We start from the raw sequence: 16,774 nt of genomic DNA on the forward strand, positions 1-16,774 counted from the left end.
TCTCTGTATAATCTCCCTCCAACGCTGGGCAGGAACAATCAGCATTTGTGCTAAAATCCTCGGGAAGAGAAAGCAGGTGCCCCAGCTCCTGCTCGAGCCACAACATCTCAGCCATTTTAATCTGCTTTACTACTTAAAAAGCACTTGTGCACACCAGCTTGCCAAGTGTAAACCCATGTTTTCCAAGCAGTGGAAAACAACCTGAAAGCCGCCTCCCAGGTGCTGCTGTGGACATGTCCGCTCCCAGATAGGGCTGCCCTACCTGCTTCGTGGCTGATGGTGAAGATGACCAACCTGGGGCTCACTGTTGTTTTAAACGAGGATCCTGGCACGCAAAGTTTCGCCTGGAGCGTACAGTACTTTCAAAGCCAAGTTCACAACGTCCAGAAAGCCCAGGACTTTGCAATGAAAATGCCAGCCAGGCGACCCCTAAATTAGAACCACTCCAGTATCCACCTTAGAGCCCCGTTAAAATATAACCCGCGCGCCGGTGTGTGTGTGTGTGTGGGGGGGTGTACCCTGGCTGGATGAGAAACCAGAGATGAAGGTGGAAATAGGGGCAGAGGCAGACTCTTAAAATGGCGATCTCCCCAGGACTGGTTTGTGCGTGTGCCCGGCTGACAGACCACCCTCTCCAGCCCCAGATTGTGTGCCTGGGCTAACTGCAATTCCCCTGTCATGACCCCAATGCAGAAGGGGCTCTGCACTCTTCTCTCCTGGCCAGTGGTTTTTGTTTTAAAATGTAAAGGCCTGAGCATTTTCATGGGGCAGGAAAACGATTAAGATCCTGTCTCCAAGTGACTTCCTCCGGGGGGTATAGCCTGAAACCAGCTGCAGGAAGGCACCCAGCATGCGTTTGGGGATCCTGGTGAGCTACCGTTAAATCCCCCAGAGGTAGGCAGGTATTCCCTGGGCCTTGCTCAGCCACTCACCCGTATTGTCTGCGTCCTCTGAAATCATTGTACAGGGCTACAGAGCGAGCTGGAGGAGCGGTGGTGCTGTGGGGATAGAACACAAGGTTATGTGGCTCCACTCGCCAGGCCAGGCGTTCACAAGTGACCCTTCCCCAGCCCAAGCAAGTAGAGCAGCAAGGAATCCCTCCACTTATCCGTGCAAGCGATACGTATTCAAACAGGTGCAAAAGAGGATCATACGGATTTCTTTGTAAAATCAAATACCCGGCGAGCAGGTCGCACGTCTGCTCCGGCCAGGGACGTCGGGCTTTTGACAACAAGCCGCAGAATCGGTATTTGAGGTTGGCCAGAGGTTTCATCTTGGGTGTTTGGGATTTGCTGAGCACCAGCATTTGGTCTTCAGTCCCGTTTCTTCCCCTTGGGAGGTCAAGTCTGAAATATAGCAAAACACCCTTTGTGCTGTGCGGGCATATAAACCAGGGACGTGGGGCTGGGGGAAAGGCATGTAAAACCAGGGTGTTAGCCGGCTGTCTTCTCTGCGCATCGAATCGAACCATATTCATTCGAACCTAGCAGGAGCGCAGTGTAAACGGAGATCACTCCTCGATTTGTTTGGATTTTTTAAAGAACAAGACAATCAAAATATGTTTTTGATCTAAAACCAATTTTGTAAAAGGGGACCCTGGGAAAACAGCGGGGATTCTTGTTCAATTATAGATACTCCCCTCTGTCCGAATCAGGAAAGCACACTTTCAATAATTTGTGTGTGTGTGTGAGAAAAATAAATACAGTTTGAGATTGGTCCTTGACTTTTTAGTTCCACCCCCCCCTCCCTCCCCGAATAATCTAGGGTAAATCCGATGTCAGTTTTGTACCTGTTTTTTGCAAGGGGGTGGCGGGGAGAGGGAGGGAAAACTGCCCCCCCATATGGTATATTTCCTTCTTTGTAAATTACTGTAGGAAAGATGGTAGGGGGAGGAGGAAGGGATGGGGGACCGAAGAGAAATCCGTTCGATCTTTGTTGCAACATTTAAACTGTGCACATATTTACTACATCAGCGTTGTTAATACAAGATGTGAAAATCATTTCAAAGTAAAACTAAGGGCTGCTCCCAATCTCTTTGCCTCGCCTTAGTTGGGAGCTCGTTTGCTTTGCTTTGCATTTCATTTCCTCTGTTTAATTTGTAATGAAAAAATAAAATTATTCCTTTTAAAAAAAATAGACCAGAGAGTCCATCTTGTCACTGACACTGTCTAGGAATCTGTAACGAGAAAGTCCTGCTAACACAACTGGTTCCTGGGATAGTCGGACGCAGCATTTAGTGGATCGCTGCTGCTGCATTATTTCTGGAAGGAAATATAGACATATATGTAATCGGGATGCTGGATATTTGGCAATCGAAAGGCAGGCTTATGATTAAGAAGAGTTGCATAAGAGAGATGTCTCTGCACAGCCAGGGAACACTACTTTCAATTATACCTTTGTGTAATCCGTATTAATAGCAGTTTTTACACGTTCGCCTGCTGTACAGGGTAAAAGGGACAGCTGTGCCGGGGGGGGGGGGTTGGGGGTATATAAAAATCCCCGAGATTCCGCTGTGCTCTCTTCACAGGTGAAGGTGATTTGACCTTCTGGTATAGTTCAAGCTCTTCATACGCACCTGAGTGCACCTTCACTCAGCCAAACAGCTGGATTCTAGCACTAGAGTTAAACAGATCATCTAGCAGAAGCACTGGCTGCAGTTCATTGCTTCCTAGATATAACGCGATGGAGTTCTAATATGTATATGTCTTGTGCGAGAAATGCTATTCTTGCTAATAGTTAATGCAAGATACACCCTTGTATATTCGGACTCCAGCACAGAATTATTTGCATGCAGAATTCTTTTTTAAAAAAAGCAAAGCCGTGTGCAATTAGCAATAGCATGCTTTTAGATACTTAACTTCAAACCAATCTGCTGTTTGTACTCGAACCCTGACTCCTGTTACTATAGTCTTCCAGCCCCGTTGTCATTTGTTAAATCGAGTTTTTTAAATGCCATTTGGGGAAAAAAATCAAGACTTTGTTTTCATGTCTGTTCTGCAAAGACATTGAATGGACAATAATGTCGAAAAGAAAAAAACTAAGAACATTTAACCCAAACCTGGATCTTCCATTACTAGCTCATTTTAGGGGTGTGGAAGATACCTACGGTCTTTGTAGGAAATATTTCAACTGATTTGAAACGTCAGCTCTGCTGTTTCAACATTTAAGCTACAAACAATTTGAGTTTCCAACCTGCGGGTCCGCACAATGAAGTGAAACGACTCTCGGAATATTACTCCATTTTCAAGAAAGAAATCTGCAATCCGCATTTCAGCACTTTTCGCGACACGTGGTTGGAAGTTTCACAATCTGTATATTAAAAAATTGGGCTCCTTCCCCTCCCCACCTATTACTAAATAAGTAGCATCTAAAAGGGCCCTGCTTCCATCTGCAATTAAAGAGGGCAGTGAGGAAGGGAAACCCAGTAATTAGCAAGGATAATTCCACCCCCCCTCCCACCTGCAGTGCAAAAGTTCAGCTGGCAGAATGGCTTCCAGGAGAGAGCCCAGCCACCCATCTAACTTTCCCTTTGTTTTTGGAATGCCCTAGAGTGAGACGCTTCTGCTCGCCGAGTCCCCAATATGGTTCTGCACCTTCACTGCAAGTCGGAGTACTTTCCCCAGCCCGCTTCTGTTCCTGAATGTTTATGAAGTCGCTCTCCCTCCATATTAATCTCATTAAATCCTACCTTTCAACCTTCCTCCGTGACCATCTGACCTGGCCACTTGAATTAAAATAGTGCTTTCTCCGCAGTCAAAGACAGCACATCAATCACCCAGCTATTTACACTTCGCTCCTTTCTTCAAAGAGGGTCTGTCTGATCTGTCTGTGCCTCCACTTCCGGGGATCACGGACAACTCCAATGTCTAGGCAAGGATCACTTAGGAGTAGCAGTATTTTTAATATTCCCAAGGAGGCGATCACTATTATTATCTGGCGTCCAGAAAATGGCTCTGCCTTGGTACCTAAAATGTAAAAGCATGAGACTCATCTTTGCTCTCTCCAAACCAGGGTCTTTTCTACTCCTCAGAGCCCCTTCAGTGGGTAGGGGATGGGTAAGGCAGAGCATCTCTCCCATCCGGGAAGGGACAGCCTCAGAACTGGATGGCCCAGTCCAGACAGGAGGTCGAGCTAGATTTTTTTGAGCGGGGAGGCGGGGGAGAAACGTATAGAAATGATATGGGATCCTTCTGAAATCCAAACTCAGGTACCTGCCAGAGCTTTGAATCAAAGGCACAAATGTAGACTGGACCATATGTTTCTCTTTAACCCAGCATCCTAATTCTCAGTCTCTTTTAAAAACACCGGCGAGCTATTTTTTTTAACCTTTTAACATATTATTTTGTCTTAATTAATTGTCGAAAAAAGAAGTGCAGAAACACACACGCCACGCCAAATCGTACAGATTAAGTGTGACTGCATCTTGTGCTACATGCAGCCGCTCTTGGCTAAAAACCCAAACAGAATTCCGACTCCCCTACTAGCACGATCAAGGTTACATATATATTTAGCAATATTGGCCATATGCAAATGTGCACAGCATAATAAAGAAAGGACTCTGATAGCAAAAGTGCCACCCCCCCCCCCCAAGCCTGGAAAAGTGTAAAACCGGTGTTTTAATTTTTAATTAAAATGTTCACACACAAAAATGTCAGCAGACATTCTCGTTACGGCATTCAAAAAAAGGAATATCCTTGTGAAAACCATTATATGATAGCATGGGGCAAATCCCAGATAATGATTTTAAATAGCCACGCAAACCTCCGAATCAAAGCAAAAAACCCCAAAAAACCTGGCTGTCAAAGGAAAAGTTACAGTAAATTAAAAAAAGTTAATAAAAAAAAACCCCAAACAAGCCTGTTTAAAATATTCGCAATTACAGAATGACACCCTCTAACAATCTCCGTGCTACAACATTGCTATTAAATAATAGTAATAATTAATAATAAATAATCACCTCTTTATAGGATGGTACCTTGATCCTTAAATATTGTCCAGTGTGTAAGGTCAGTGTGCAAAGGGTTAGGCTTAGAGTGGGTTGATTTTTCTTAAAGGGGCAGATCAGGGAAAGGCTATGATGGTGCTGGGGGGGGGGGGGGGGGGAGATAAGTGATCTGAAGAAGAGGATAGGACCAAAAAAAAAAACCCCTGATGGTGATGAATACATTGGAAAGTTTTTTTGGCCCTGGCGAGGGTGTCAGATTGAATGCTCTGTGCGCATGTGCGAAGGTGTCCAAACTGACAATGCTTGGGAGATGAAGATAGTGTGTAGCTGCTTCTGGGCTCAAGGAGGAGGAGAAGAATCCACAAGCCGACAAGATGAGATCCAAGGCGAGGGCGAGAAAACTGCCCAAAAGTAGGTCCTTTCTTTCCCTTCTTCCGCTTCCAGGGTCCCCTCCAGGGTCCCGCAGGATCTGTGCCGCCGGAGGGCTGGGCGGTGGGTGCTGCTGCGGGGCAGGAGCCCCCTTTTCGTGCCCTTTCTCATTCCTGGAGCGAAATAGATGCGAGAGCCCTGCTGTCCACCCCTTTTTTGTGTGTGAGCGGCTCAGCACAGAGACGCGCTGGGCTCAGCAGAGCGGCGGCTGGCAGTTTCCTGCGGGCTGGGGGTCTCTCTTGCACCCCAGAAGCGCTTTGGTGGGGTTCACCCCGGAGGAGCTGGAGGAGAGCAGAGATGGCCAATAAAGGGGGGGGAGAGAAGCGAAAGTTAGCTGCAAAGTTGACGAAAGGGGATAGCAACTTTTTTTTTTTTTTTTTTTTATTGAGTTGTTCCAAGTCTTGTGAAATAATATTCCTGGCTTTTGAAATAGTGGGCGCTAGAGATCTGCGTTTGGCACTAGCCTTCAGGATCCAAAGAGACTTAACGTTTGAGAGAGAGAGAGAGAGAGAGAGAGAGAGAGAGAGAGAGGAAAAAACCCCACTAGTCTAAGGGACAATTATTTAGGAGAGAGAGAGAGAGAGAGAAGGGAAGAGAATTTGTATCAAAATGGATCCTTTCTCACTAAGGGTTTGGATTCGCAGATTCCTACGCTGAAACTGAAAGATTTAGACTCTCTCAGCTGGGGGGGAGGGGGGGGGGTTAAGAAGGTATGGGGGGGGCACGACAAGGGGGTGTCTTTCTATAGGTTGTGATTTTGGAATTTCAGCTCCTAAATTTTGCGGCAGATTTTTCCCCATCGCCTGGACTCGTTCTTCCTTCCTTCCTTTCTTTTTTGAAAAGCTGAATTTTCACACGAGGAGTTGGGTTGCTGTAGAAAAAGGGTGGGTTTATTCCGACCCCCACCGCTTGTAGAGCCCAGCTTGAAATACCTGCTGTGTTTCCTAGCTGGGTCGATATTAAGGTTTTGGTGCAGTAGGGAATTTAGGTGCCTATTGAATCTGTCAAAAGCTGCGCTTTTTTATTTTGTATTTTATTTTTTTAGTTTCTGTTTCATTCTGGCTTTGTGCAAAATATCTGGAGACTGTAAGTTCCAACTCATTCTCTGTACTACTTACATTTGTATTTGGTGATGTCTAGTTTGTTTAAATGGGGGGCACTTTCACACCGAGTCTTTCAGGACTGATTAATCCTTGGACGTTACAAGAATATGTGGGATCCGAGAGCTGCCCCTTTGCTTGTAAATACATTTTTAACATAGGTCATGGCAGTGCCGAGGTGAGAGCTGGTTCAGGTAAGAAGAGTGAAGTTTGTATCTCAATGCTGGGGAAGAGGAATTAGATTCTTAAACGACCATGCGATAGGAAGGGGAAGAAAACTAACTCATATTTTAGGTTTATTTTATTTTATTTTGTAGTTTAAGCTTTTAATTTTCCAAAGGGGCAGGTAGATGAAAGATACACACAAATCCCTTCATATTTCCAGGGTTTATTTTGTAATTCAGGTGTATTATTATGTAGCATCTTTACTTTTTTCCCCCCACGGCCAGGGGATATTTTTTCATGGTTTACCGTGTCCAAGTCCTACCGCCACCCAGACAGTGGCTTTCCCCCCTTCTTTCGGTTGGAATTGCTCTTCCAAATTTTCAACAGTACTGTCCGAAATAAGAGTACGACTCTACATACGGGCTTAATACATAATAAAGCAAATTGCATTTGTCGCATAGTTTGCTTCCCTTTGAATCATTGCAAAGTGGAGTGAGAGTTCTTTTACCACAGTCTCTGAAAACTAACACGTCTAAACACTTTTATTTTTAAAAGGATACAACTCACACCCGCAGCGCCAGGGCAAGGCCCAGTAACTTACCTCTGAGGTTGTATTTTTTCAATATGCTCCATTAGGACACCCAACCGGCCCACATAGCTGTGTGCATATGTGTAATACACACACACACCTTTCTCACAGTTAGAAATGTGGCTATGTACACACAAAGGCGTGCGTCTTACAATGTACATGGGCAACTTTTGAGTGCATTATTAGGGAAGTTGTCTTGCAATTAATACTGTGATTTTTCCACCTATGGATTACAGGCCCGCATTAAAAAAAAAATACCCCGTAAAATACCGAAGCTTTTTTATTGCCTTTTATTTAAGGAGCTGAACATTTTTGAACGGGCTTTCTTTTTTTCCTTGATGCAGAAGGCTGAGGAGACCGGAGTCGTTTTTATTTTGTAGTTTAGCAGCTCTAATGGGGGTGTGTGTGATGCAGATGTGAGCATCTCGCATCTCATTCTACACACCCAGTTATACAGAATGCCCCCCAACTTGCCTTTAACTAGAATTGTGTGTCTGCAGCACCTATCCGGCTGCTCCCACCCTACAGCCGCCCATGGTGGGAGTTCGGGAAGTGAGTTTCTGCAGCTGAAGCGCTAATGGGTTTTCAGGGCCGGGCTGTCTGAAGCGCTAGCTGGGACATCTCTGCCTGGAACAAGACACTTCGCTTCTGCACTAGGCGCTGCTGCTCAAACACGGCTCTTTTGCACGAGCACTAATGCGAATTGGACGTGTCTATTCGGAAGGCTGAGCACTGATTAAAATCAGGTGTTTCATACAATACACGGGCCGGCGGTTTATGGGGTTTCAGCCTAGGTTTTTTAGGGATCACAGTTCAAAACAGTAGCCCAAAGCTACGGTTTCCATCTCCCAGGAGTATTTATTTGCAAAACAGATTATGCACCTACAGGACAATGTGTATCTCTCTGTGTATCTAATACAGTCGGCTATTGATGTTCCCACACGTCACAAGCTCCAGCACACACCTTCCCCAACACACCTCTGGATCCGCACTCGTTAAGCCTCGATCCGATTAATGTGTGTTTGTAGTTATTAATACGCCCATATATCCTGTGGTAAAGCGATACACAAACCTTCTGCGGACTTGGTATGCAGGCTAGTGGTGTACAGTATATTAAAAACACAATCTGTTGTAGAATTTCATTTCATTGGACAATATTTTAAGCAGATGTGAAGCTCTCCTGGGAGTTTGACTCTATTACCTGATTTCGAAAGGGGCTGGGGAAGTGGGGGCAGGTTAGAGAGAAACTCTTTGTAATTTTACTCTGGCTCACAAGGCGAAAGGCAAGTCTAAAAAGCTAAAGCAGTTCCTAGCTAGAGATGCAAATTATTTTGGATCACTTCAGACTATAATTTATCTATTGGGACAGGAGCCTCTCGGCTTTAATAGCTGTAAATCAAAAGATTAGGCTTTATAATAAGGTGAGTAAGGGCCAAACTACGGAATTCCACAGCCAGAGAAATGAAACATACTGCCTTACGGTATAATATTAATCTTTGCGTATTATAATATATAAAATATATATTATGTGTGTGTGTGTGTGTGTGTGTGTGTGTGTACGCACAGTGTCTGCGTATATGCACAGACACAAGTGCATATGCTAAGCGCCTTCAGAATCAGCCGCTTGCAATGCTTTCTGTGTTTTGCAAAGTATTTTCAATTAATGTTGCTTGATTAGGGTTTTTAATTAAGATATCTTCTGTTCTAAACCCCTCTGGTACTCGGCGATCTGTTAACCCTGAAGGAAATTTCAGCTAGATCATCAGGTATAAAAAAACCAATGTCGAATATGCCTCTTAATTGTTTTTTTCAATATGTGCGTGCGTGTGTATGTATATGTGTGTATGTATGTGTGTGTGTGTATATATATAATAATGTGTGTATCTATCTAGTGTGTGTGTATATACATATATGCGTGTGTATAATATTATAATATTTTAATAGACTTAATAGTTTAAAAAGAAAACAAACAGTAAATAATAAGGGAGACCCTTTCCCTAGGACTGAGAATATCTCTTCCATAAATGAAAATGTGATGGGACAGGACATCAGCTATTCAGATGTTAACACATTTAAATCCGATTGTAATACACCCGATTTCGACTCGCTCCATTTCGAGATCATTAGATTACTTTTGGAGGGTTCCCACTGATTTGATTTTTTTTTAAAGGCCCTATTCTAAATAAACATCCATGTTGGGAAACGATGGCCAACCCTTTTGCGTTCACATTTGCTTTTCATTATTAGGAACATGACAAAGTTAAAGTCTGAGGTTTGAGTTTTAGGCGAGGATGTAACAGTCTTCAGAGCTGAGCTGTGCTGAAGTATTTCTTAGAGAACTGGTTGCGAGTCCAAACTCCCCCTTGCTAGTTCGTCAAAGGTTTTATAGTGTTTCTTATTACGTATTATGGGGCTTCAAACGTCGCTCTTTAAGAGGACAGATTTGGCTTTTCCTTTTATTATTTTTTAATTGACTATAAAAATGCGCCAATGATGCTACTACCATGGGACAGAGAGAAGGAAATGAACTAAAATGCTGAAAAAAACCAAGCAACTCAAAGTATCCTCGTCATTGTTTTTTAACAGAAGGTTCTAATATCGCAGCGACAAAACAAAACGAAACCCCAAAGCGATGTTGGTTCATCTTCATGTCTTAAAAGTGACCTGAAGCTTGCAACCTCCTTGGCCCGGTCTGGGCGCAGATCAGATTCCCAGGCCTAGCAACGCAAAGACACCCAGGGAGATCTACTGTTCCCAGAGACGGTGCTGCTGTTTCTCCTCTTTGGGTCCCAGCCCGGCTTGCCTGCGCTATCTGTCAGAGGGGTTGTGTGGAGGCAGGTTTAGGAAAAATGTTTGCGGTGCATGGCTTTGGTTAAGAAGTCTGGGTCTCCCTCCCTCCCTTTTGGTTTGGGGCTGGCTCTTTGTGTGTGCCCCCTCCGAGTCCTTGCCTTACACTAATCTCACTCTTCAATCTCGGAGCACTTTCAGTGCTCACTTCCCAACCAGCTGCCATAGCAATGGGGTCAGGGAGCAGGCAGCCGGGGGGACGGTGTGGGGTAGACGTGGGTGGACTTTATTCAGCAGAAACGCCTAGGTGTGAGGGATGTGCCTGGAGGTGCGCGCGTGTATAAAGGCACGCGTGTGCACATTATCCCCACGCGTGTTACACTTCTCTGGAGAGCTAGAGCCTGCCTACAGCTCTTCTGATGGGGCACAGGGGATGCGAGAGGCCAACACTCCTCTTGCTGTCTCTCTCTTTCTGAAGGGTTTTATTTCAAAAGCAAACAATGCCCTATGTTGTTGGAGTAATGAAGGCCGATCTGAACAGGGCATGCCCAGGGAGGCTGTTTTGATATATATTTATATATTCGTCCCCCCCTCGTTCGCTCTCTCCTCTATTTAAATGTAGCGATTTCTAGTTCAATAGGGGGCCAGCTCACTTCTCTCCCGTCACCCCCCCCCCCCAAGTGCCCTAGCGAGCCCGGGTCCCCAGGCTGGGAGTTGCACCGAAAAATTTCCTCTTCCTGCACAGTCTCTCTCCTCCCCCCCGCCGCCCAATGCGCCGCCCAAACCAGGAGCGTGTCTCTGCCGAGTGGACGTGGGGCGGCGTGTCCGCGTGGGTTGCTGGGGAGAAAGTCGGGGATTTAAAGCACATTCACACGCGGGGGCAGAGGAAGCATGTGGCAAAGGATGTCACACGGACTGTTTGGCTCAAGCCGGTCGCAGATGTAAACAGTTCCGGACAAGATGCCAACACTCCCCATTAAACAATTTGTTGTCACCTCGATTAGGGGCTCGCTCGTCATGCGGGCGGGGCGGGGCGGCCAGCCGGGTTCCCACCGCCCGGGCCCCCTGGAGACCGGCGCCCGGGGCGATCCACAAGGGGGGCCGGGCCCGAGGGGAACGATTCCCTCCCTGCGAGCGCCGCGCCCACGGGGCAGCTGGCAGCTCGCTCCAGCATTGCTGGTGGGCTTTGGGGAGGGGGCAATGTAAACCTGAGAGGAAGGGAAGCAAACCGGAGCCTCCCCCTAGCTAGAAAGTGTCTCTTCGCTGTCTTAGCTCACTCTGGCCATGGTCGCTGCATAAAGGGCTTCTTGTGTCCCCACTTTGCCGAGGCTCTTTGGCACGTAAATACAAGCAGGTGTAGCCACTCCGGAGGAAGAAAACGCCGGGTAGGCGAAACACCTTTCTCTCGGTGCCGGAAGCGTGCAGCGTGACCTGTCTCCCTGCCCCCAGCTCAGAGGTATGGAAAGCAGCTGCCGCCTGGCCGCTCCTGGGCCACACAGCGCTGGGAGCCCGCTTGCGTCTGCTGGCCCTGGCCGAACTCTGCAAATGCCTCGTCCGTTGCCCTGTCTCCCAAGCCCCCCGGGCAGATCCAGAGCTGGAGAGGGGCGAAAAGCGAGCCCAGTTCTTTGCTCTCAATGACAGCTCAGAGCACCCACCCAGCTCTCCCCGCCTGGCTTGGTCCAACTGGGAAGGAACCTGACGCTGTTTGTGCAGGACGCTAAATGACAGGGGTGGGGGGTTAAAATGTGCCACTGGGCTGTGGAACTAAACCCACTCGTGTTTTTTTGTTTTTTTGGTTTTCGTCCTCAGCAGTCAGGGAAACCTCGCCAATAGTTTCTCTTTACTGTTCATCCGCTGGCGGCTGCTCCCCAGTTTTATTCAATTAGGCAATTAGGAGCCCTTGGGGGGTTCTGCTCTGGTAATTAAGGTGATGGATAATTAGTGTTTCAACAAAAATTATCCAGGATTAAAAATCTTTTTGACGAATTTAGGTGGTTGGGGTTTTTAAAATCCCAAACAGCCTTAAATAAAATTGATCAGGATTTTTGTTTTAATCCCGTTTGCTAGATAAGTGTGGAAGCTGCAAAGGGAACAAATACACCCAACTGGTCTTCTCTCTGCGGGCCCAGAAAGAAACTTTGCCAAGTAACTAAAGCCTTGATTATTTGACCGGTGAGGTTTTTTTTATGTTGCTGAACTTGTCCATAGACTAACTAACATGATTTAAGGTGACAAAGTATTTTTCTGGAGCTGAAAAAGACATTGCAAATAAAGATTTAATGTAGCTGTATAACAACATACCTGGTGCATGGAGCTCAGTATACCATTATATGTAGTTTGTGTGTAGAACATGTATTATGCACACATCCCTACAATCTGTATACATTATCAGGTTTGTGTGAATATATGGGTATAATGCAAATATATGAAACACACACATAAAGTAACACATTATGTCCTTATCACTACATTAACTGTATCACCTGTGTGTGTATGGGGGGGGGGGTGTAAAAACAGAACACGTGATGTAACATGTTTTATGCTTGTATCTATATAGGCAATGTTAGTGTACACATATGGATGTGTACATCATGTATACATGAGTATTAATGTACACGTGTGCTATGCACACATCACTACCTATGTGTATCCTACCTGCAAAAACATGACCACTCTTTTTTAAAAGAGAGAAGCTTCACTGTGTTTAGGTTTTGTGTTGAACCTGTAGTGTAAAACTCCAAGCAAACCTACAAAGGGAAAGTGGGACCATTTAATTAGGTTATAAAAAGAAACAAGAAATAATACAATTGCAACTACAGGTTTCTGTGGACAAACGTCCAATGGAACAGCCTCCGTTAGGACGCAGGGATGAACAAAAAGTCACTCATTTTTTTCCTCTTATGTGTTTTCCTCCCCTGAGCAGGAATGATGATAATAAAAAATATAACGAAAAAAGACTTGAAAACAAATAAGTTTTCAAAGCATTAAACTGGAGCAAACCAGGCATACCTGAAATACGTAAACTCTCCATTCATTCCTGGGCAAAATGCAATGCAGAAGCTAGGCTTTCACAACACAGAAGCAATGTAATTCATAGCTGTCGCTCACTGTAATAATATCCCAGCTCTTTAGTTGGACGTAACCATTCCGTGACTGGGGATAAAGGAATGCTCTAGCTTGCCTGCTGCATAGAGGTTACACCTGCCTGCATGGGCCGCACTGCTGGCTGCATAAATAGGCTCAATTGTTAAGTGAAATACCTTAAGCATATGACAAGGGAATCTTCTGTTTGAGAGGGAAATATCCCTCTATGACATGGCTCTGTAATGTTTGTAAAGCACTCTGAGATCCTCAGAACTAAAGACCCTATTGAGCAAAAAGCATTATTATTGTTATTATGACTATTATTATTATGGCTTACATATTTTATAAAAGCCGTGTAATGCTTAATATAGTGCTTTAAATCCAAAGGCCTCAAGAAGTTTGCAAACATTAAGGAGTTTAAGCCTCAGCAGCCTGCCTATGACATGGGGATTGTAATTATTAATTTCATTTTACAGGAGGGGAAACTGAGGCAGAGAGAGGTGAAATGACTTGTCCAAGGTTTCTCTCACACAGTTGGTGGCTGAGCGAGGAAGGGAATTGAAATCTCTCCAGGTCCAGTTCTGTGCTTTAACCACGAGACTTTCCTTTTGATTATTATTCAGTGTTACTATTCTATTTTTCCAGTCATGGTGAACTTCTGATAAATGAAATTCTTCTGCAGAAAAATGAAGTGACTTCACTATAAGATTCCCCTATTGTGCGTGGGCAACAACAAATGACAAAATATGTGCTATATCTAGAGGCCAGGGGAAGCCTGTGGGCTGAAGGCCTTCACTTCTGCAAAATGAGGCTATTTCATCCTTCCATCCTTGAGATATGTATCTGCTTTCATAAAATATTTTTGTGACCAGAAAATCAGAATCCAAATGCATATTTGCAAAGGTCAAAACCTCTAATGAACAATAGGTTTTCTCCTTTGAATTTCCAAACTACATATTTAAATTATATAACCCATTATTGGTGAGTAACCAGCACATCAGTGTAATTTTTTTCACCTACAGTTAAGTAGAATAAAGCCATCTGAAGGGTATGGACTAACAAAATTGTTCCTAGACTCTGGGCGATCAGCAACCCCTATACATGTCTATTCCCGTAAATATGTCAGTGCTTCACAGAATCATTTAATCTTTAATGTGTGCTCTTCTGGAAGAATTGCATGATCAGATAGGTCTTTTCCATCTTTACCTGTGATCTCATCATCTCTTGTCTGAAACTGTTGAATTGCCATGGTGCACTTTCATGGATTTTTTTTAGTGTTGTTTGTGTTATGGTAGTGCTGAGCGGCCAGTGCTGTTGGGCTAGGCAGTGCTCAAATGTATCATAGAGACAATTCCTGTTCTGAAAAGCTTTTTTGCATCTCGTCCTTCACTGGGTGATGTGGCCCTCTTTACTAATAAAAATGACATGTGAATTTCCCCTTCAAAATGAGCATCCTTCTCCATGGTTTTGAATTCAGAGTCATGTGACTCAAAACAGGTTGATCACCATCTTTGCGATCAGGAGGAAATTTCCCACAATAAGGTGCATTATGTGGGTTTAAAATCATTATTAATTAGGGGCAGATTTGGGACCCTTGGCTCATGTTGATTAGTACCCTTTTCGGCAAGGAGTTCTCCTGGAGTAAAGTATGTCTCCATTTGAACAAGGGGATCAGAACGTCATCTGGTAAGTTTAGATACCACTTGACGTTTTCACGGAGCTGTTCAAAACATTCATCGTTGGGTAGGAAACTGGACTGGGTGGAAGCCTCTGTTTGTTCACACCGGCTGCCCTTGCGGGCTGCCATGACAGTGTGCCTCAATGTGGCCTCTGAGGGTGAGCTGGCCATGTAGTCTCTTTGCCTGCTGAACCCATGATCTCTCTGCTGAGCTGCCAATAAGGCCAACAGGTCGTGATGACAATTCTCCTGTGGACCTGTTATCAATTAGAAACTGGACTGAGATGGCCAAAGCACTTCCGATAACCACTATTCTGTGGCTTATGGGATGGTAAGTTTTGGTTTCTCTTGGCCCGGTATGTGGAAAGACTCTGCGTTCCATCAGCCACCCAGTTTCTGTATTATTACAAGGAAGAAGCAGGAAGGATGGATATTGACTCTCCAAAGAGAAGTGTATGTACAGCTACTATATGTAAAATGTCAGACCAAAATAAGCTGGAGGGTGATGTATTTTCCTCCTGGCTGATTTAAATATTTCAGGTGTTTTGCTTTTAAGGTATTATTATGGTGGGGGGTTTTTTGCCTGTCAAGTTTTCCACCAAGACACAATGCCCTGGCATCAGATATTAGGGACAATTTTTAGCCATCATTACTAGATAACACAACTAGCCCATTTGAGATATCTATTTGCTTAATAGTTAACATTCTGTACCAAAAAAGGGTGTGTGTGTGGGGGGGGGAGAAGTCAGACTCCAGTGAATGCTCTGCTTATTTTATATCCACTATAACTATTTCTGTCCATGAAAATTGGCTTAATTATATCAATGGAATGTTTTTTTTTCAATTCTGTATGCAATTAGTCCATCTTGCTGGCTGCAATTTATTTTAATAAAAAAATAAACCAGTGGTGTGTTCAGTTCTTCAGCCCCTAGGGACAAATGCGATTGGTGTGTTTAATTTCATTAACTACAATGCGGCCTACTGGAAAAATGTGTAAAATCAGCTTTATACAGCTTAAACACTGGCATTTGAAACAAATCATTATTGCATTAGCTGTCACACTGGTAATTCTAGAATCCAGGACAAAAATATTATAGCTGTTTTCATAACCCTTTGCAAGTATACTGTTAAAATAATTTGTAATCATTTTTTAAACCTGGACTGGTGCTTTTAGTGAGAATATTTTATCACCCCCAAAGAAGGCTGGCTATTCATTATCACATGCACATTTTATGAACTGATTCCTACGTTGTTTCCAGTTTAGAAAATCCATGTTTCTCTTTCTAAAGATCCCAAAACTGAAGATGGCTTTTAGCACTCAAATGTGATTCTTCCTGTGTGTGTGGTTCTTTTTCTAACTGAATGTATGTAACTGCAGGATTGCAATTCCAGCTTTTGGGAGTGAGGTGATTGGGGTATATTTCCCCAACAACATCAGTCAGAAGGTGAAGCAAGTTAAGTTATTGTTCCAAATGCCCCTTTCTCCCCAGGTAGCTGATAATATTCTACGCAGTATGCATTGCTGCATTGAACATGGTACTGGCATGTAGTTTAATGAAATACTTTTCTTGAGAATCCATGAAGATGTATTTTTGGGCCTAATCTTCCTTATCTTAACTGATATGGTGTTCCCTGGGCTTCAGTGGAACTTCTAATGTTTGTAGGACAATCAGGATTTGGAACTTCATGTCTTGTTTGCTGAATTTTCCATACCTAATTTATCTGGTCTTGGTATTTTTCAGATACAGTTATTTAGCCACAACACTATCCTCCCCCTTATTTAATACATGTGCATATTTTATATGAACACAGCTTAAGCTTCCATGGTGTCATTGTCATGTGCTGGTGAATAACACTCCGTTTTAACGCTGTGTTTAGTATGAATTAGGCATGGGCATTTCACTGAAGTTGAACTGATAAACATCTTACGATGCAAAAGAAAAGAAAAAGAAAAGTGGGGCTGATCCATCAGCCCCGTGTATCAGCATTGATGGAGC

The 16,774-nt window shown here is 44.2% G+C and overlaps 1 protein-coding gene across 1 annotated transcript in view; it reads left to right on the top strand.

Annotated features, from left to right (window-relative positions):
• Nucleotides 1-5,219: 5,219 nt before the first annotated feature.
• Nucleotides 5,220-16,774, top strand: part of PRDM16 (PR/SET domain 16) — a 431,201-nt gene continuing 419,646 nt past the window's right edge. The window contains exons 1-2 of the mRNA XM_065421282.1: nt 5,220-5,356; nt 6,420-6,460. Of these exons, the coding sequence (XP_065277354.1) occupies nt 5,220-5,356; nt 6,420-6,460 (178 nt within the window). The remainder of the gene's footprint in view (nt 5,357-6,419; nt 6,461-16,774) is intronic.

The sequence above is a fragment of the Emys orbicularis genome, chromosome 22, assembly GCF_028017835.1.
Source record: "Emys orbicularis isolate rEmyOrb1 chromosome 22, rEmyOrb1.hap1, whole genome shotgun sequence".
Lineage (NCBI taxonomy): Eukaryota > Metazoa > Chordata > Testudines > Emydidae > Emys > Emys orbicularis.